This window comes from Phodopus roborovskii, unplaced genomic scaffold, assembly GCF_943737965.1.
Source record: "Phodopus roborovskii unplaced genomic scaffold, PHOROB, whole genome shotgun sequence".
NCBI lineage: Eukaryota > Metazoa > Chordata > Mammalia > Rodentia > Cricetidae > Phodopus > Phodopus roborovskii.
The window spans coordinates 12,232,771-12,252,478 of record NW_026126567.1 but is presented as its reverse complement, the minus strand read 5'-3'; the positions used below and the strand labels follow the sequence as shown (position 1 = coordinate 12,252,478).

The following is a 19,708-nucleotide window of genomic DNA, read 5'->3' as shown; positions in this document are numbered from 1 at the left end:
GAGACACTTCTTTGCAGACTCCCCTGCCTTTTGCCTATGAATAACAGGAAATTACTACATTTCTTTCTTACAGGCTAATACAGTAAAGCAACTGACTTTAAGAAAAGTCAGATCCTGCTACTTTTACTTACTGTGGGTATTAATTTTTTCTTTAAAAAAAAAAAAAGTCATATAGCCATGTATATTACAAACAAAAAACTTAAACTGAGATAGAAAAATCTACCTATTATAGAATACCACAAATAGTACATCTGTCTGTGAGTAGGGTTACATAACCCCCCCGCCCAAAGACATTCATTTTACAATAAAACTGTAACATCGAGGAAAGAACAGAGGTTGTTTTCAGGCGATTACTACCTTTTCTCTTTCTGTCATTCCTAAAATAAGACTCTTTCACAGAAAGTGAGTGCAAAAGGGTTCTCAAAAGTAAAGCCCGCAGTTCTCAGTGAGATGATGCCTCCCCCAGAAGCAAATGCACGGCTGTTTAAAATATGATTAAAACAATGTTTAATCCCTATCAGCAGGGATTCTAAACTTTTTACCAACACCATAGTCTGTCACAACTAAGACAAGTGGACAGAATTCTGTGCTTTGAAGATGTGGCCACAGAGACAGTGACTTAATCATGATGTACAGCAGCTGGTCCACAACCTAGATTCTAGGTCCAAATTCCCTTTGATTTAATAAATCTCCAACAGAAAAACAAAGAACAATAAAAAAAATGGCATATAAATATATAACAAAGACACTGGCTATGCATTAGTAGTTCAAACAGAAAGAAAACTTCAATTAAATACCACTAGAAGAAGTGGCTTTCCCTCTCCTAAGATATAACCTCTCACACAAAATTTTCAAGCATCTGTCACTTAAAAGAAAATAATAAATCTGATATACCTCTCCACCACTCATCATGAAAAAGGAAATAAAAAAGCCATATGGTTCATCATGATCATCAAATAAAATGCAACATGAATGTTGTGGGGCACACATCAGATTTCTGCAGGTTTCAGAGCTGTGTGGCCTCCAATCTAGGGCCTAACTCCATCTCTAACCCTGAACAGATCTGTTGTCCTGAAATCACATTGAACTCAAACTCCATAGGGCCTGATGCAGATGCCTGCTCTGACAATGAGTAAATGCCAAATCCTGAACACATTCATTTTCACAGTGCCCAAAGATTCAGCTGTGTTCTCCGTCTTTACTGCATACTGGTGGCTTCTGAGGTAAGCTATCTAAATGTGTGCAAAGAGGTATAATGACCAGTGGCATAAGAGACTGAGTTTCATGAGCTGGACACCATGTAAGCCCTACTGCTAGTTCAGTTCCCATTCGACAGTCCAGGGACAGCCCAGTGCCATCAAACAGCTCAAGAACGCACAGCACAGCCTTTCTTTATGCCCACATTGGGAACAACCTCCAAAATAATTCAACACAAAAGCTGTTCCTCAAAAGATACTAGCTTAAATGTGTATGCTTACCTTTTATTATTATTATTATTATATTATTATTATTATTATTATTTTACACTGCCACTAGAATTAGCAAAGTAGAATATAGCAGAGGATTTTACAGACAAGGAACTAATGTGTCAATGTGAGTGCAAACACGTGTACACAAGGCTGTGCCTCTATATTTCCCTGAAGTTCTGACAACTCAATTTTTGTCCTTGACAAATACTATCTGAATAGTATTTAATCCTCAGCCTTATAAAATTTCTTTAACCCATAAATCTTAAAATTTCTTTAACCCATAAATCCATAAATCATTCAGATACCTTTTCACATTCTGTAATGTACTCTTAGGCATTGTTAAATGTTAACTAGTTAACATTAAATGCTAAATGGACAATGAATTGAAATCAGGGTAGAGAATATTAATTTTAAACTATTTTTCTCTGTGTGCACACAGTTTCACCACCACTATTACAACTGTACAGCTACCAAGTCTAAAAACCAACAAACCAGCACTTCACTTGTGGCTTTAATATGAACTTATATAAACTTTTAGACTACTCAAGAGAACATGTCTATGTATGGGGAGAGCACTAAGATAGGATCTCATTTTGTAGTCCAAGGTGGCTTTGAACTAGTAGAGCCTTGTCTCAGCCTCCTTATGGAGGTGTTACTCTCTCACCGTCACAAACTAAACGCTACAGTTAGTTAAGCATGCAGTTATTACTCAATCACACTCACAGGCCAGGGTTAGGTAATGGAAACATTCTGCTGACAATCTAAAATATTAATGCAAAAAAATAAAGTTTCAAGTGTTCTATTTGAACAAGCAAGAAGTCCTGTCAAATAGATGCTTTGCTATTTGCTATAAACATCCACCAAGCAACACTGCCAGATTGTACTGTACCAAAACTGTCAGGGGGCTCTCCTGTTGAAACCTCCTTCACATGCTTCACAATGACCATCTCGGGTTTGGGAAATCTGCATGCTAAAAACATTCTAAAATCAGAATGCAGTCAAACAATGAAGTCATTACAATGTGTGCAAAAATAAAATATGTCCAAATTTTAAAATGTTATATGCTAGCATACAGGCAGTCTTCCTATGCACAGTACTGTAAAACGGGCAATGCCGTATTAACTGGAACTGTCATAATAGCCAATGGGGGCTAGGTGCAGCTCCAAAGTACGGCACTTTCCTAGTGCGTGAGGTCCTGGTGTTACAACAACAACCAGTAGGAAAACTTTAAAGTGTTCTGTGGCCTTAAAGATTTATCCCCACCCCACCCCCACGACCCAGGAGTAGTGGTACACGTCTATAACCCCAGCCCTAAGGAGGCAGAGACAGGAGAACCAGCCTGGACCACACAAAGTCCCAGGGCAGCCTGAGCTTAGTGAAACCTGTGTTAAAACAGGAAAAGGGGGGGTGGCGCCAGGTGCACCTGTGTGGAAGCTAGCGGACACCTCCTATCATGTGACACTATGACCAGGCGTGACTGAACCTTTGTCCAATGCCATCACTCTGGTCTCAGGCCCCTGGCTACAACAATACAAAGCAAACTAACAATCACACTGCCTCCTCCTCCCTGTCTCCCTCCTCTCTAAGAGAGACCTCACTATAACAGCTGGCCTGGGATTAGAAGTGCAAACTCACACTCAGTTCACACTTTTCGTTTCTTTGATGTATCACTTTCGTTTCCCCATCAATTCCTTGTTCACTCGTTCATTCGGTTGGCTGGTTGGCTGGTTGGCTGGTTATTGAGATGGGGTTGCAGTGTACTACTGCCCAGGGTGCCTTAAACTCCTGAGTTCAAATAACCCTCTTGCCTCATTCTCCCAAGGAGTTACAATGTAAAATGAGCCCTGGGTTTGCCACTAGGAGACAAGAAGGAAACACTGTTGGATGCTTTCTGTCTCATGGTGAAGTGGAAAATGGACACACAGTAACCAGATATGATCACACTGTGTTGAGATTGGTCACCATCATCCTACACATCTGTGTTTATAGAGTGATTTGTGAATTGAGGCATTCAACAAAATTTGTAGAGAAGTTTGTACTTTATACAATTATTGAAAGTTAATAAACAAAAAAAAAATTGGAGCCACGTTGTTAGAGACGGATGTTATTTAACTAAAGCATCATCATTTGAATCCTGGAAATCATATAAAGCAGAAACAGCCTGTGCACATAAAAAATAGATTATTTAATAAATTATGTATAAACTCCACATATGTAAAATAAGAAATTATTTCCCTTAGAAGTTAAATGTTTTCGTTTTAAATTATTCAATTTTACTAACATTCAACCATCACCCTTGGGTTTACTAATCGATGATGAAGCAAAGTTCATCTGTTAAACCTTGCATTTAAAAATAAAGAAAATTTTTAGCATAGATCGACTAGAAAATTTTTCAATCTGCCTTTCCACTTATGACTGGAAAACAAAATAAAACTTTAAGGGTCATCTTTAAAAACAACAACAAAAAATAACTCAGAAAATTGTCCCTTATATTCAAGAGTTATAGACATCGAGTTGGAAGGGTATAAAAACAGACACGGTAAGCAGAGAGCAGGAATGAAAAGCAGCCAAGTCACCAGAGTTCTCACCTCTGCCAATGCTCAGACCGAAGGGGCGATCCTGTGCTCAGACTGCACTGCTCCTCAGACTGCATCTCTCTGTCTCCTCCTGCCTTTTATTCCTCTCTGCACCCAGCCATCTCCCAAGTCTCCACCTCCCTAGTGCTGGGATCAAAGGTGTGCCATCCCAAATGCTGGGATCAAAGGTGTGAGCTCTGTTTCTCTTTTAGACTGATTCACTCTCATGTAGCACTGTATGGCCTTGAACTCACAGAGATCCATCTGCCTCTGCCTTCTGAGTGCTGAGATTAAAGGTGTGTAACAACACCACTGCCTGACCTCTGTGGCTGCTAGAATTAAAGGTGTGGCCATCACTACCTGACCTCTAAGGCTGCTGGGATTAAAGGTGTGGCCATCACTGCCTGGCTTCTATGGCTGTGAATAGCTTTGCACTCTGATCTTCAGGCAAGCTTTGTTAGATCATAAACAAAGTATCACCACAGGTATCAGTGACTAGAAAACAGCTATATTAAGAATAACAGGAGTCACTGTTCCCCATCCTCTGAGATTCTACCCACTCTTCTGCCATATTTCCTGAGCCCTGCTACAGATGCCCCATCGATGGCCGACAACTCGGTCCCTTTTTCCCAGCATTTTGAACAGCAATGTACATCTGCATTTAACCAACCATTACCCAACAGAGGAAGAGGCTTCTCTGACTAAGGCTGGGAACAACACATATTAAAAATAAATATTCAGTAAGAAGGTTGTCAACACAACCACTTAGCAAAACAGTATCAATAGGTTCTCCCCCCTTGGGCCTATGGCTTCTCCAAACTTGGGTTTTCAATACAGGCATGACTTCAATCCTGTGGCATAGGCCTCAAACCTAATCAAGAGAGTGGTTGGTTACCCCATAAAATGCCTTGCCTTTATTATGCCAGTAGGCACAGCTTGACTGGCAGATCAGTAATGCAGCAGGCAGGATCCAGCACTAAGACTAGATGTCTCTGCCCTCCTCCACCCACCCCCAGCAGCCTGCACAGTACCTTCTAGCACTAGGAAAGCTAGCCAGCAGGGAGGCAGTTTTCTGGTCAGTTCAAGTCCTACAACCAATGTGGTATCTTCAGCAACAGGGTCTTAAAATCTAATTGCGATGGGTAACAAAACAGAACCAAAGGCATAGCCACTCCTGTATGGATGACTCTGGAGCCTCCCTGGCCACTAACAGACAAGAAGACCCATACACAGCACTGTTCACTTATGTTACTCATGTTACCTCTGTTCAAATGCCCCCTTTTCCTTACAAACCAGTAGGGCTTCATAAGATTTCTTCACACGTCCTTAGTCTTGATCAACCCTTCTCCAATGCACCCTCTTCTCCAGCAAAGTGTCCTCGTTTGTAGGAAACACACACCAAAGCACTCTGAGTGTAGTGAACACTGGCTTGTACAATACAACCCTTAGCTGCCTGGAGTCCTGCTAAGAGATGGCTCCCGGCAGTGGTTGTCTTGTGGGGTGGGGGATGGATGGCTACGGCTGGAGAATACTGCCTTACCAAGGCTCTATACTCTGCCCAGAGCAGTCTACAATCAATAGTCCCCCTTCACAGTAGAGATCATGCACTCTCAACCACCTCAGGACAAGGAAGGAGGGCCATCCCAACTCCAGAACTCCCCACAGGGGCAGCTGAGCCTTCTCTTCAAACTACCAAAACTTGATTTCTTTCCCTGATGAAGCCAGGCCTGGGTCTTCCTTTCTCTCCTGAGCTAAAGATTTGCAGCAATAGTACCCAATATACTTCTTAATCTTTGTCTCACAGACTGCTTCCTATCACCTGTCACCTATCACCGAGACAATAGGGCTTCATCCCAGGAATCCAATTTCTAATGACTCGGGGAAGGAAAAGTGTTTATTGAAAGATACTTGGAAGTCTCTAATTGTAAGAGTGTACCAAAAAATTCTATGTAATCAAAAGTAAGTACAGAAAGCATGGGAGGATGGCATTTTTAAAAAGCAATGAAAATGTTCTCTGCCTGGAGGAATAATCCCTGAGGAAATACTTTCTTGGGGAGTTTGTTCTAGGCAACACTGGAAATAAAATGAACAAAAAGTAATCCAGTTATGCATCGCTTAATAGGGACAGATCAGAGAAAAGCGTTGTCAGGAAATTTCAGCTGTGCAAGCATCATCACCGAGTGTATTTAAGCAGCAATGCTGTCACCAGGCAATTGGTATTCTGGAACACCACAGTCTATGTGGTTCATCACTGCAATGATTAAGGGTGGTCTGATTGATCCCTACAGGTGCTCTGGTCCCCAGGATAGTGCTGCTGGAGTGACAGGGCTTCTACAAGGCGGAGTGGTCCCTTAGGTCATTGGGAAGATGACCTAGAAAGGGATAATGGGAACCTATGAGATCCAGGGTCTGCCTGTCTCTCTCTCATGCACATCCTCCTCCTGCCCCTGTCCCTGCCTCTGACTTCCTGTTTGGAGACTGTACCTTTTGTGCCTCTACCCAGCTTCTAATGGCTTTCACGGGACTCCCATGCTGCTGTCTGTACCTGAAGGATAGCAGCCAAGAGGCAGCTACAGAGCTTGAACAGCTAGATTGTGTAGACTCTGCCTCCAAAATTCTCAGTTAAGTAAATTTTTTTCTTTTAATAAAGTCGGCTGTCTCATGTGTTCACGACTGCAATACAAATCTGACATTGGGCATGGCATCAGTATGTGGCACCTGTTATACAATATTCATTTCTCAAAGGTGATTGTTATGTAGCTACAAAAACCATATTAACTGGTCCCATTCTTTCTAAAGTCTTCAGGAAGCAAGCCCCTTTGAAGCACAGGAAAAAATCTAGGGTAATATACAATCATTCACACATGGAAATACAAAATTCTACCACTTTGTAAAATGCACCACATCTCCTAATGACCACATTTGCTTATACTTCTCAGTTCAAATGTACCCACATCTACTATCTGCATGGTTTCAATTTTCTACTATCTTAAGTGAATAAAAAGCTCAAACCTTTACTATTTAAAATACAGTCCCTGAGCCTGTATGGTATGGAAACCCCTGGGAACTCATGAGGACGTGTAAAGCCTTGAAATCTACTGAGATGGACGCTTTGTTTATATCCTATTTCCAGGTGATGTATGTATAGTAAACATTGTTAAACCAAGTCTACTTTCCACTGCAATACAGGGAGCTACAAGGAACATTATTCACCTTCATAATAAATAAAACCAAAGCCAATTCACACTTAAAGCTTATTTCAGACCCGAAGAGAACTGTAGGCAAAGGGCAAGCAACTGGAACCTTGTGAGGAGCCGACAAGGACAGAGGAGACATTAGCAGTTGTTTACCTGGGACAGATGCAATGGTACACCATTAAAAACGTCCAGCTAGAATGGATGAAGAACAAGGAAAGGCAGTGTGAAGGTTGATCAGGGTATAGAGATGCCAGCACGCGCTTAGACTGGGGGATTCTGCCTGCAGTTTCTTGAGGATTTCTACCCAAAATTACACACAATGAATCCAAAGCATCTCTAGCAGAGCTTACCGATAAAGTATAGAGTAACTCCACTGCACCTCAGTTCTGACTGCCACTCAAGGTCAACAAACAGGACTTGAAAGACTTTGGTTCAAATTTAAGACTACTTATTCCCACTGTCCCCATCTTCTGAGGAACACAGAAACAAATCTATCTGGATTCATGTCTCCCAGCCTAATGCCCCCAAAATTTACTTTTACAGTTTCTGAGTTTGCACTGTTCATAGCTGATAATTTGTCTAAACACAAACTAGACTCCGCTACTTTCTCTGCATTCTGGTGCAAATGTAAATGTTGGCCAAGTTCACTCTGCCTATAAACTTCTCACCAAGGACAGATCCTACCTGCCAAACAGTCACACATTTCCTATAGATGCTGCCAGAAGAGTGTGGTTTGTTTACATGCGAAATTTAAGTTTTTCACAACAAAAAATTATAAGTACTTTTTGGTTTCCTTCAAACCTGTAGAAAGCAGGGTAGATTTCTGAGATTACAAGAATGAAAGATGACCCTCTAGACAGCTGCCTACAAGGTCACTTTTGTACTGGTTACAGGAAAAATGTTAAAATGTCATCCTGCCATGAAGCCATGTGTCGAAGTAAATATAGCACAGGAAGAATATCCAATTTGTAAATAAACTGAGGGTCAGAATGGGGTAGAGACAGAGAAAGACAAGCTATCTAAATTCATACAGGTAGGAATTATGACTGTGGTGAACCAGAACTCTACTCAAGGACCACCTGTGGAAATCAGCATATTAACAATTAACATATCCTTAAATTCAGACTAACCTATGAGTACAGAGAAGATCAGGTAAATTTAGCCCCATAGCTCCCTTGACAAAGTGAAACTCTTCCTTATCTGTGTTTCCTTTTCAGCCAACTAAATCCAGCTGCTCCCCATGTGACCATCATGAACTCCTGAAACAGACGCTGCTCCCTTTTTCTTCTCAAAGCCAGAGGACACCTCACCCAAGTGCCCTCTCGCCATCTTGAATGCCAGATCATCCACTCATCTGAAATGCTCTCTTCATTGCTTAGCTTCCAGAACACAATATTGCTGCTTTTCCATCTCTCTAGACATTCACAGCCATCTAATGCTGGCTTTTCTTCCCTTCCCCATCCAGCAAGCACTGGGATGTCTCAGAACTCATCCCTAAGAGCTTCCCCTTTCATTCCACTCACTCAGTCAGAACTCTAGTGCCCACACACCCACCTAACCAATGACTAGGTCCCCCTAATTATCTCACAAGCATACAGTGTAGAGAAAGCTATGAAAGAACTCAAACACTGCTTTCCTGACTTTTCCACACTTTTACACAATCTTATTAGCTATGCTGCACACTGAGGTCCCTTATTGATAAAGTGATGATGCCATGTTCGCTTAAATATATTGACAATGTATTTGTGCAAATAGAAAACAGGGTATGGTGATGCAGGCCTACAATGCCAACACTTAGGAGGCAGCAGGAGGTTGAGGCAACCCTAGCTCAAAAACACAAGCAAACACAAAAAAATATAACTTTGGTGAATTTTGGTTTTAGCTATTTGAGTATCCGTCCCAGTACAAAAATTCAAAAAGGAAGAATAAGGACTGAGGTTTTAAAGACAGGAAAAGCAGAGTTATAACTCAATACGACATGCAGCTTGGAAGATCTTAATCTAAAAATAAAGATAACATCTTCCAAGAACAGTAAACAAGGTAAGTGTATGAAGATTCAGTTCAGTGTGTCCATATCCACCCAATAACCTACACACAGAAGCCATGGAGATTACAACAGCAACACCTACAGCAATAATAACACACAACAAAAATTCACGAGTTATGTAACAAATTCCAGACTGACTTTTAAATTGCAGATTTTTTTTTTAACATGCTAAATGGTCTATCCTGAAATTCAGACGAAAAACAGGAAATCAGAACTAAGTCAAGAACATCATTCTAACTGAAATTTCTAGCAGCTTAAAGAGTCATAAAAAGCAATGCCCCAGACAACTACTTTCTGGGTATTTGGAGCAATAATAATCCAGCCATAACCCAGCTATCATTAACAAAAACACTCTCAAGAAAGACCTTCAGGGAGACAGCTGAGGCTGGATCTATAACCACATGAGGATGTCACAGATTGGCTGGAAAGACAAATGGGTATTGGTCCCTGAAGTGTCCATCAAGATTACACCTTGTGGGATAAGGTGGAGAGACATAGGTTTTGTTTTGCTTTATTAATAAAAGAAAAATAAATTCTAAGCACTACAGAATAGTAACAAATAGCAGAACAGCACACATTAGAAACAGTAGCAGAAGTGCCAAGAAGCACACCTCCTCACAGAAGGAAGGAGCCACCAGGAATGAATGAGACAGAGAAGAATGTGTGAGTGCCCTGGGGGAAGGAAGGTGGAGAGCAAACTAAGCCTAACATACTTCATTCTCACTACACTAAAAAGATGCCACCTAAAACAGCTGTGCTCTGCAGGCATTTGGTGTAATGACTAGTATGTCTACAAACAGAAGTAGACGCACAGAAAACCAGTGTACCAAAATACAGTATAGACATACTCTGGCATTTCGTGGAAGGTATGTTGTACACATTCTCACATTTTATCTAAGGCAGGGAAGGGGATATATTCAAATGTAGTACATCAAAGGCCAGGAAAATAAATATTTCATAGTTTCCCTACAAAATCTTTTTACAAGAGACTCACATTCATAGGACTGTTTGAGATGATTTAACATTAGCTACTTATTACATGATTATGTGCCTTAACTTAAAGAAGACATAAAGCAATAAGCCAAAGACAAGGCTAGCAGCCTGTAAAGCTAAGTACTGATTAATTCAACTGCCTCGAATATTATGCTAATAAACTCTGCACTCAGGGATTTCGTCTCTGTTTGTTCCAGTGATTTTATAAGCAGGCGTGCCACAGGAAAGCAGACAAGAATGCGATTATGCAAACATCACTATTTTTAGAAAAACTAATTTCTACTAATAATGAATTAATATCAGTCTATACCCAACATTCAAGATCATACAGTTTCTTTCAGTTCCATGCAACCCTATTCATGATCCTATAAGTCACTGACCATATAGCATTCCAACTTCCCTACCCACAAATTTGTTCATTAAAAACTTGCTTGCCATAACTACAAGAAGAAGAGGAAGAGGAGGAGGAAGAAGAAGAAAAATTGAAAATGCCAAACAGTAAATTAAACTAGGGTAACGTGATTTATTTGACAGCTGCACTTTCTAACTTTCTAAGTTTAGAATTTAGGTAAATGAAAACAAACACAATCAAGGAAAATAGTTATCAGCAAAGTTCACTGACCACACAGATGAGGAGTTGATTAGTTAGGTCAAGAATTATCCTCTGACTTTATCAGGACACAAACACGTGTGAAGTAAGACAGTGAAGTGGGGCAAAGGCATGTGGCTAATAGCAAGCACAAAGATGATGACAGGAGAGACAAGCCGGAGCAGCCAGAGAAACAATTTCAACGTTTCATATACATGATGTCTCTCAGCCAGGAGCTTTCTGCAAGGCTCCACACTCTACCATCCAAGAAACACTTAGCTACAGTTAGAGACAGTTTTGGCCAACACAGCTGCTAGAGAGTGGAAGCAAATGGTAGGTATAGGACAGGAATGCCGCTAAATATCCTATGAGAGAGACAGCCCCCACAGCAAAGAATGACCCAGCCCCAAATACCAACACCTAGAAAGTGAGGAATCCTGATAAAGCGAGGAACGCTGCACACCTCATTATCTAAAGAGAATCATTGTGCTGGCACCTGGTACAGGAACAAATGTTCAAAAAAGGGACCCTGTACTCTTATAAAAACTAACATAATGATCTGTATTAACAGAAAATTTGTTTAACATACAGATATAAAGGAACTACAATTACTAGGCAGAATCACTCACATAAAATGCTAAGTTCTCTCTTGAATCTGGAATGGCCCTGGTGACAGGTTTCTTGATCAGTAAGAAGCATGCAGCAAAGAGGGCAGTGTGGGCTTTCCAGACTAGGTCATAACAAGTTTGTAAGAAGCTGGATGGGGAACTTCAGAGATGTCATTATCCTCCAACCTTTGAATACACTACCTACATAGTAAAGGGACTTCCCAAATGTAATTTAAAATTTTATGAGATTATTCTGAATTATCTGGTGGGGCCTAAATGTTGTCACATGCTTTGTAAAGTGGCACATGCAATGATGTTTATCCAGGGCATAATAATTGCTAATTGAAAACTAAATGTAGTCACAAGAGTCCTTACAAAGAGAAGGGGTGGGGGAAATCAGCTAAAGCAGTAATGGGGCCAAGAGCCAAGGAATGCTAAAAGCTGGAAGAAGAAAGTTAACAGATTCTCCCGAGAGTCCAGAAGGACTGGGCCTTGCTGACCTTCAAGACTCACTTTGGACCCGGAGTTTCCAAACCTCTACACCACTAACACTGTGTTGTAAGCACAGAATAGATGCTAACTTGTTACAGCAGCAATTGAACATTGATACAAAGTTCTATAATGGATGCTAACTTGTTACAGCGGCAATTGAACATTGATACAAAGTTCTATAATGGATGCTAACTTGTTACAGTGGCAATTGAACATTGATACAAAGTTCTATAATGGATGCTAACTTGTTACAGCAGCAATTGAACATTGATACAAAGTTCCATAGCTTCTCTAATCCCTCTTAGAACTTTCTTTCTCTAGGAGCTCTAGCCTATTACCTAAATGTTACAGTCATTCTGAAATGCCTCAGGCACATTACTGAGGAAACCTGTAACTGCCTGTATCAGCAGTTCTAGCTGGGCCCAGACCCCAGTGAGTAAACCCTTATTGCGCCCTGGGGCTAGCAGCTCCTGCCCTCCTGCTGAGCCCAGTTGGGGCCATCCCTCCTGTATCCCTCCTCTTTTATTATTTTCACTAAGGCGCTGAAATGTCTTTATTTTTGGGTCTCAACTGACAAAGGAAATGCAATTCTCTCTGAGCAAAAGCTGAGACCATCCCAATCCATCCCAGAGGCTAGGGTGTGGGTACAACTGCTTCCTTCTATGTAACCCTGAGGAACAGGCTGTGGAGACTAGGGAGGAGGTTTTTAAAGGTACAAGACCTCTAGTAGAGCCATCTCCTTGACAAAACGTGGTCATGTGTAAGGACTCTAGAAGTCCAGCCCAAGAGCTGTCAGATTTTCATTTTGTCAAAGACCCTTTAGGCTACTTGCCAACACTCCAGAGAGGTGTGGCCTACTGTAAATAAACAGCCACAAAAGGGGAGGAGTGAAGACGTACAGTTTAGAATTATATGAGTAATTATGAAGTACATAAGTCGTAAAAACAAACTTTAAAAATACACAGTTACTGTTCATACAAAGAAAAAAAGTTGGAAGCTAATGAGTCTGCTCTGACAGAAAAACTGCACTATTCAGCCTGAAGTATCTTTTTAGAGAAAAGCAAGAACACAATTCACCCCAGATAAACTTCATTGCATATGACACTTTACAAAGCTTGTGACAACAGATAATTCAGAATAATCTCATAAATTTCAGTCAAGTTTGCCCCGTTTGGGGAAACCACAGGGGTCAGCACACCCTGAGTGCCACGGGTGAGCCTCACCCTAGGAAACCCACCTACTTGTCCATGATATCGAGTATCGAATGTCACCTTGGTATATCTTATTTGCCATATGAAAAAAATTATTTTTTTAAACTCTTGAATACATTCAACAATAATATTCCCTAAGAAAAATGATACTCTCCCAAAGCCAGCAAAGTCTTATGCAACTCTACAGTAACTGTTCATTAAATCTCAGTAAGTTTGGCGGTCAGCCTCCACCATGACCTCCGTGGTTCCCAATCTCCGATGCAATATCCACACCCTGTATAGGAACCACCTACAAGATATCACAGCAAAGGAGAGGTGCTGCTTCTAGACTTCATTTTTTCTCTGAGCACACATCTTCCTCCTCTGTCTCCCCTCCCCTCCAAGAACTCTGTCTTGAAAGCTATCAGCCCTACAGAAAGATCCATATAACAAAGGACACTGCCAGCCAATAGCCCTGTGAATGAGTCCTGCAGGGAATACACCCTCCAGCCCCAGCCAAGACCTCAGAAAGCCAGAAGCTTGATTTCCATATCATAAAAGACTATGAATAAAAAATACCCAAATAAGTGATTCCAGGATTCCAGAATACTGGAAACTGTGGGAAGCTTGTTCTATGTTTCTGTGTTTTGGTAGAATTTTCCTGTAGCATCGGGTAACAACTAATACAATGTCATCTACCTTGTATCAGAAGCAAAATGTACTTTTAGAGGTTTTTAAAGTAATTATAAACAGAAATGTTAGTTGCAAAAATGAGGAAGATGTTGCTTTAAAAATTGGTTAAGGATAAAGGCAACTGTAATAACGTCAGCTTGTCAGTTCTGCTTATAACAAAAAGCCAATTTACTATCCGTGGAATGCAGCCTGCTTCTGGAAGGGAAAGCAAGTTGCTCAGGTAGGAGTACAACATGAACTTTTTCTTCAAATTGGGAAGGAAATCAGTTTGTAATTTTAAAATCAAAACAAGCCAACTCACTAAGATAAGCTATCCGGCAAAGTCTGCCTCATTCATTGTAAACTGATACTGGACTGTTATCTTGTCACAAATTGTGCCACATGCCTACTGATAGACACATGAGACAGATAAGAACCCAGCACCAAACTTCAGCAGATCTCACAACCCATCTCAAAGCAAAGATGATTTTTTTTTCTCTTTCTATAATGTTTCATCAAAGCCAGACTGCTTCCTTGAATGATCTAAGCACCTTTCCAAGAACACACAGGTTTTCTATAGTAAGAAACATCCCTTACACAGTGACTGTATTTCATTAGAAAGGGCAGTTGGTACTGACATATTTAGCGTGTTAGTTGGTATTCTAAAACATTAAGAAGCTGCGTGAGATGGATCACTAGGCACTTGCCACCAGGCCTAAAGGCCTGAGTTTGATCTCCCAGACCAATATACATTGTCCTCTCGAACACAAAAATACATGATTAAAATACAATTAAAAATTAACAAGAAACACTGAAAAAAAGTAACTAAAGAAAAACATGAGAGGTTTTCATTTGGGGGAAAAAATTGACTTCAGCAATAGTATGCATAAGCTGCACCCATTTCCTACGCAGTGAGCTCCTACATAACTGATGGAGCAAGTTAAGTTACTAAGCACGTCTAGTTAGCCCCACAACTACATGTACTGGTGATAAAAACTGTAAGTGAGCTCCGAGGCATGCTATAAATTAATGCAGCAGCTCTAAGTGCCACTTAACTCAAAAGGCAATGATTTAGTCAACAGCATCAACAAAATACTCACCAAACTTTCAGGTCCTTTAGCTTATAAACAGGGGCCATTAAACCACCAAGTTGTTTCCTATATATTTGCCCTTTACTCCATAACAGCGGCTTCCTCAAACAACTTAGATCAATAAGCTTTATTGATGCTAATGAATCCCATGGACTTAAATTTTTAAGTGCTTTTCCAAGGATACCCAAAACCATCTCAGGTTTAAAAATACTATCTTCACTAAAAAATGTGGCACTCTACCATATACACTGCTGGCATGTACAAAATTAGGAACTTAGGAGATAAAGCTTAGCAAGCCTGGTATTGTGGAACATGCTTTTCAATAACCGCCATAAAATTATATTCACAGGGACCTCCAATCTCCCAACATGTTGACAATGTAGAACTTCTAAGCTCTTGCTTTAGCAAAGAGAAAATGGATTTTTACAGTCTTTCCTGAGTGACAAAATTTGAAACTTCTAAGACACAACTATCTATATTGTCTTTCAAAGAGCACATTTTTAACCCACACATGGAAAACACATGGACAAAATATACTAGTATTCAGTTATAATTTCCTGTAACACTGTGATTTGCTAACTGATGTGGTTTTCCTGTAAAATGCATTGTGGGCAAGCAATGCTTCAAATTATCCACTACTTTATATTGGTTCACAGTCCCCTAAACTGAAAAAAAAAATTAGTTAAAGGGTACAACTAATAAAAAGTTTCTTAAGTAATAAAGGTAATAAGCCACGCTAATAGAAGGTAGAGCTCAAGTTCCTCTCAGACATAGGTCAATGACAAACTTTCTAGATGCTTGAAAGACACACTCCAAAATAATGTGTTCCATACTTTAGAACCTATGGGATGTTTATATAGTACTATATGGTACCATATAGTACCAACTTCAACTATTTAAAAACTTTCCAACACATTCAAATGCAATATAAAATAGCAGCTCTGTTTTTCTGTACATAACAGAATTTACGTAGCAAAAGCATATGTTAAGACTGAATCCATTTGCCTTTTCATCCTTTCGTCTTTTTTTCTGAACTTTTAGCCTTTTCACCTACACTCAAATTCTGACCTACCACATTCCGCACTTGTCTTAAAAATATCCTATCTTAACGTGTCTGTTTAAAAATAGCTTTCCTTCATCCTATTCCGATTATTTTTAAGCAGAAGTGTGCTTTTCATTTTCAAACCGCAGATTCCCTAACCTCAACCACCCCAAAACTCTCTGACTTCATGCCTTTGAACTCCAAGGAAGCAAACACTGAGGTTCAGTTTAAATCTCCAAGCTTCCAGTACATATTCAGAGGCTGGCTCGACACATTATTCCCACTACCCGAGAAAAGATTTCCTTGGCCCTTTCACAGCCAGGTGTAACAATACACAACCTCGAGCATCCTTGCCACGGGAAGCTACACCCCTTTTTGGGGCGCAGGGGGAGGGGCATCCACACACCTTCAAGAAAGTTTCCTCTTGCCTGTCCAGTTGGAAGCACTTTCTTAGAACGGGAAAGGGCATGGGTGCACGGGCTCAGGAAGACCCCCCCCCAAAGGCTTAGGGAACGGAGGGCAGGCGAGAGGAGGCACCCGGCAAGCCAAAACCCAATCCCGAGAGTCAGCTGGCACTTGGGCTGAAGCTCCTGCATTCCACGGCTGGGGAGGCCCCAGCCAGGCTTGGCCCCAGCTGCCTGGCACGATCGGTGCGTGCCCTACCTGCCTTGGGGACACTTGAGAGGTGGAAAGTTTCCCCTTTCGGCCGTCCCGGGCGCGGGGCCCGCGGCTGGGGAGGGGACAAGGGGCCCAAGAGCGAGGGCTTCCCGGGCGGCCCCACCCGCTTACCTTGGGCGATGGCAATGGACTCGAAGCGGTGCAGCTCTTTGAGCAGGCAGCTCCTCTCGGTGGAGTGCAGACTGTAGATGAAGTCGCGCGCGCCCTGCGCCGTGTTCAGCGCCTCCATGGGCTCCTTCTTGGGGTGGGTGCCCAGGAGCCGGGGAGCGCCGGGGACCCCGAGCGCCAGCAGCCCCCGGCCGCAGCCGCACCAGGTCGGCGGGCGGGGCGCGGCGGCGGCAGGGCCCGGCCTCAGGCTGCGCACCGTCCGGCTCCCCAGCAGCGGCAGCAGCCGGGACATGGTGCTGGAGCGCGACCCCCGCGGCAGTGCCGAGGGAGGACGGCTTGGGACGCCGCCGGACTGGACAGAGGCTCAGGAGCTGGGCTCAGCCCGGCCCCGCCCCGGGTCCTCCAGACGCTCGGCCCGGGCACCCGGCACCATGCACTCGGCGGGCCCGCACGGCGTCCGCCTCTCTGCCGTGCCCGCTCCGCGGCCCGCAGGCCCTGAGCCTGGGAAAACTTTCTGTGCCGCGGCCCGGCCGGGAGCTCGGAGCGGGCGGGCGAGCGAGCGGTGCGGGCGGGCGCCTCCCGGTTAAAGGAGCGGCGGCGCGGGCGGGCGGGCGGGCTCGACGAGCGTGTCTGATCGTCCAGAGGGATGAGTCACCGCGCGCCGCCCTCCTCCGGCGCCGCCCTCCGCCGCCGGCCGCTTTCCCACCCTCTGGCCTCGCGCTGTCCCCACTCGGTAGGGCTGCGGCGCCCTCAAAGCCACCGCGCCGTCAGCCGGGCAGGAGCCGCAGCCGCCAACCCTAGCGGTGGAGCCCGGGATGGCAGGGCGGGGCGACGGGAGGGGCGGGGTTTGGGCGGGGCTACGCATGCGCAAACGTCTCCCGGGAGGGAGCTCGCCCTGAAGTCCCCACCCACTCCCCAGCGTGGAGAGGGAAGGAAGGGGCTTGCACCCTTCGGTTGGCATTCGCCGGCGTTAGGTGCACTGAGGGAAGCAACGAGACAGAATTTAGGACCCGCGGCCGGCGGGGCGCTCCAGCTGCCGCGCTGCTCTCCGCAGCATCGGTCTAAAGCTGGAGCTCGAAGGGCCCTGGCGGAGCAGCGGGGCGGCTAAGAGCCCGGGCCCGTGGGAGATGGAGCACAAAGAGCCGCGCCCTCCGCCGAGTCAGTGCCCACCGCAGCCGACAGCGCGGCGCTGAAACGCCCTCTCTGGCCTCTCCCTGGGGAAGCCAGGGCCGGTTCTACCCGTCCCGAGAAGAGGCGGGTTTCAGGCTGAGACTTCAAGGGTTGGGGTGGGGGGCGGGACGCCACCGTTCCCTGGCCTGATGACAGCTGCATACTTCAGACTGCTAACTCTGGAGCCAGAAACGAAACAAAAAGTGTAGTAAAACCTCTCTCTGTGTGTGTGTGTGTGTGTGTGTGTGTGTGTGTGTGTGTGTGTGTGTGTGTGTGTGTGTGTGTGTGATCTCTAGTAGTTTATGTCCCTCTTTGTGCCACACAGAGGAGAAAATTCTGTGGTCCCTCATCTCTAGATCCTAGGTATCTTCAAGGCCCCGGTCAAGTGTCACCTACTCCATGGAGCTTTCCCTTCTTTGTAAAGGAGAAGATCACAGCTTTATCTGAACCTACCTAAGGACACTTAGGTATCCTATCTTAGAAAATAAATCTGCTTAGACGATAAATCCACTCAAGTGTGATCAAGATCCAAATCCCCATGTTTATCGTAACACAGCTCAGAACCCTGTGTGTAGTAAATGTGCTTTAAGTGTGTAAGGCTGTACTGTCAGCCCTCCCTGTGTGTGGTTCTGAATCTGCAGATGCAATCAACCTCAGACTCAAAGTACTTGGAAAAAATTGTGCGCCTGCCTGGGGCATCTAGACTTTTTTTCCCTTGGGATAATTCCCTTAATATATTGTCATGCACTGTATTGGTTACTGCAAGTAATTGAGAGGTGACTGAAAGTATGTTTGAGGGCCCAATCAACTATATTTTCATAAACCTTTTGGTTCAAATGGATGTTTTTTGCCTGCCTTTGAGTCTTACTGGTAAATAAATCCATCTTTGTTACCACTGTTCAGCTTCTTCAGCCTTGCGATCTGGAATGCAGTCCAGAAACTGTCCAGGAATCTTCCAGGTCCTCGGTTCTAGCGATACATTGTTTGTAATCTAACAAATAAAGCTTGCCTGAAGATCAGAATGCAGAGCTGAGTCTCTAGTTAACCACACACCTAGTTAAAGGCTAAGCCACTAGTTAGCCATACACCTAAGCCACTAGTTAACCATAGAGGACCAGCAGTGGTGGCACACACCTTTAATCCCAGCACTGAGGAGACAGAGGCAGATGGATTTCTGTGAGTTCAAGGCCCCCCTGAGCTACATGAGAGTGAATAAGTCTAAAAGAGAAACAGAGCTCACACCTTTGATCCTAGCATTCGGGATGACATGCCTTTAATCCAGCACTAGAGAGGAATGTAAGGCAGGAGCTCAGTGCACTGTGAGGTTCGGTGGAGAGCATTGCAGTCTGCAGTCACTCTGAGGACAGGATCGCCCCCCCCCCCTTTGGTCTCAGTCTTGGCAGAGGAAAGAGGCTGAAGCAGAGGGTTGCAAGTTCAAGGTCAGCCTGGGTAGCTTGATGAGACCCTGTCTGAAAATAAAAAGCACAGGAAAGGGAGCAGGATGGAGGCAACGATAGTGGTAGGTTGTCTGCAAACATGGGGCCCAGTATCAGAGAGAGGAGAGGAAGGAAAGAAGAAACAGCAGGAGTTAGGACAGAGATAGGGTGTAGGGGAGAAAATTAAGGGAACAACACAGAAGAGGAAAGAAAGAAAAAAAGAAAGAAAGAAAGAAAGAAAGAAAGAAATATGCAAAAAAAACACGAAACAAAACAAAAAAAAAAAAAAAAAAAAAAAAAAAAACTTCGGCCATAGGAGCCAAAGAGAGATGAGGTTTCTGGAAGTATGC

At 43.4% G+C, this 19,708-nt stretch overlaps 1 protein-coding gene across 1 annotated transcript in view; it reads right to left on the bottom strand.

Annotated features, from left to right (window-relative positions):
• Nucleotides 1-17,528, bottom strand: part of Tmem65 (transmembrane protein 65) — a 36,322-nt gene extending 18,794 nt beyond the window's left edge. Inside the window, exon 1 of the mRNA XM_051202644.1 lies at nucleotides 16,756-17,528. Coding sequence (XP_051058601.1) covers nucleotides 16,756-17,044 — 289 coding nt within the window. The 5' untranslated portion in view covers nucleotides 17,045-17,528. The remainder of the gene's footprint in view (nucleotides 1-16,755) is intronic.
• Nucleotides 17,529-19,708: the final 2,180 nt, after the last annotated feature.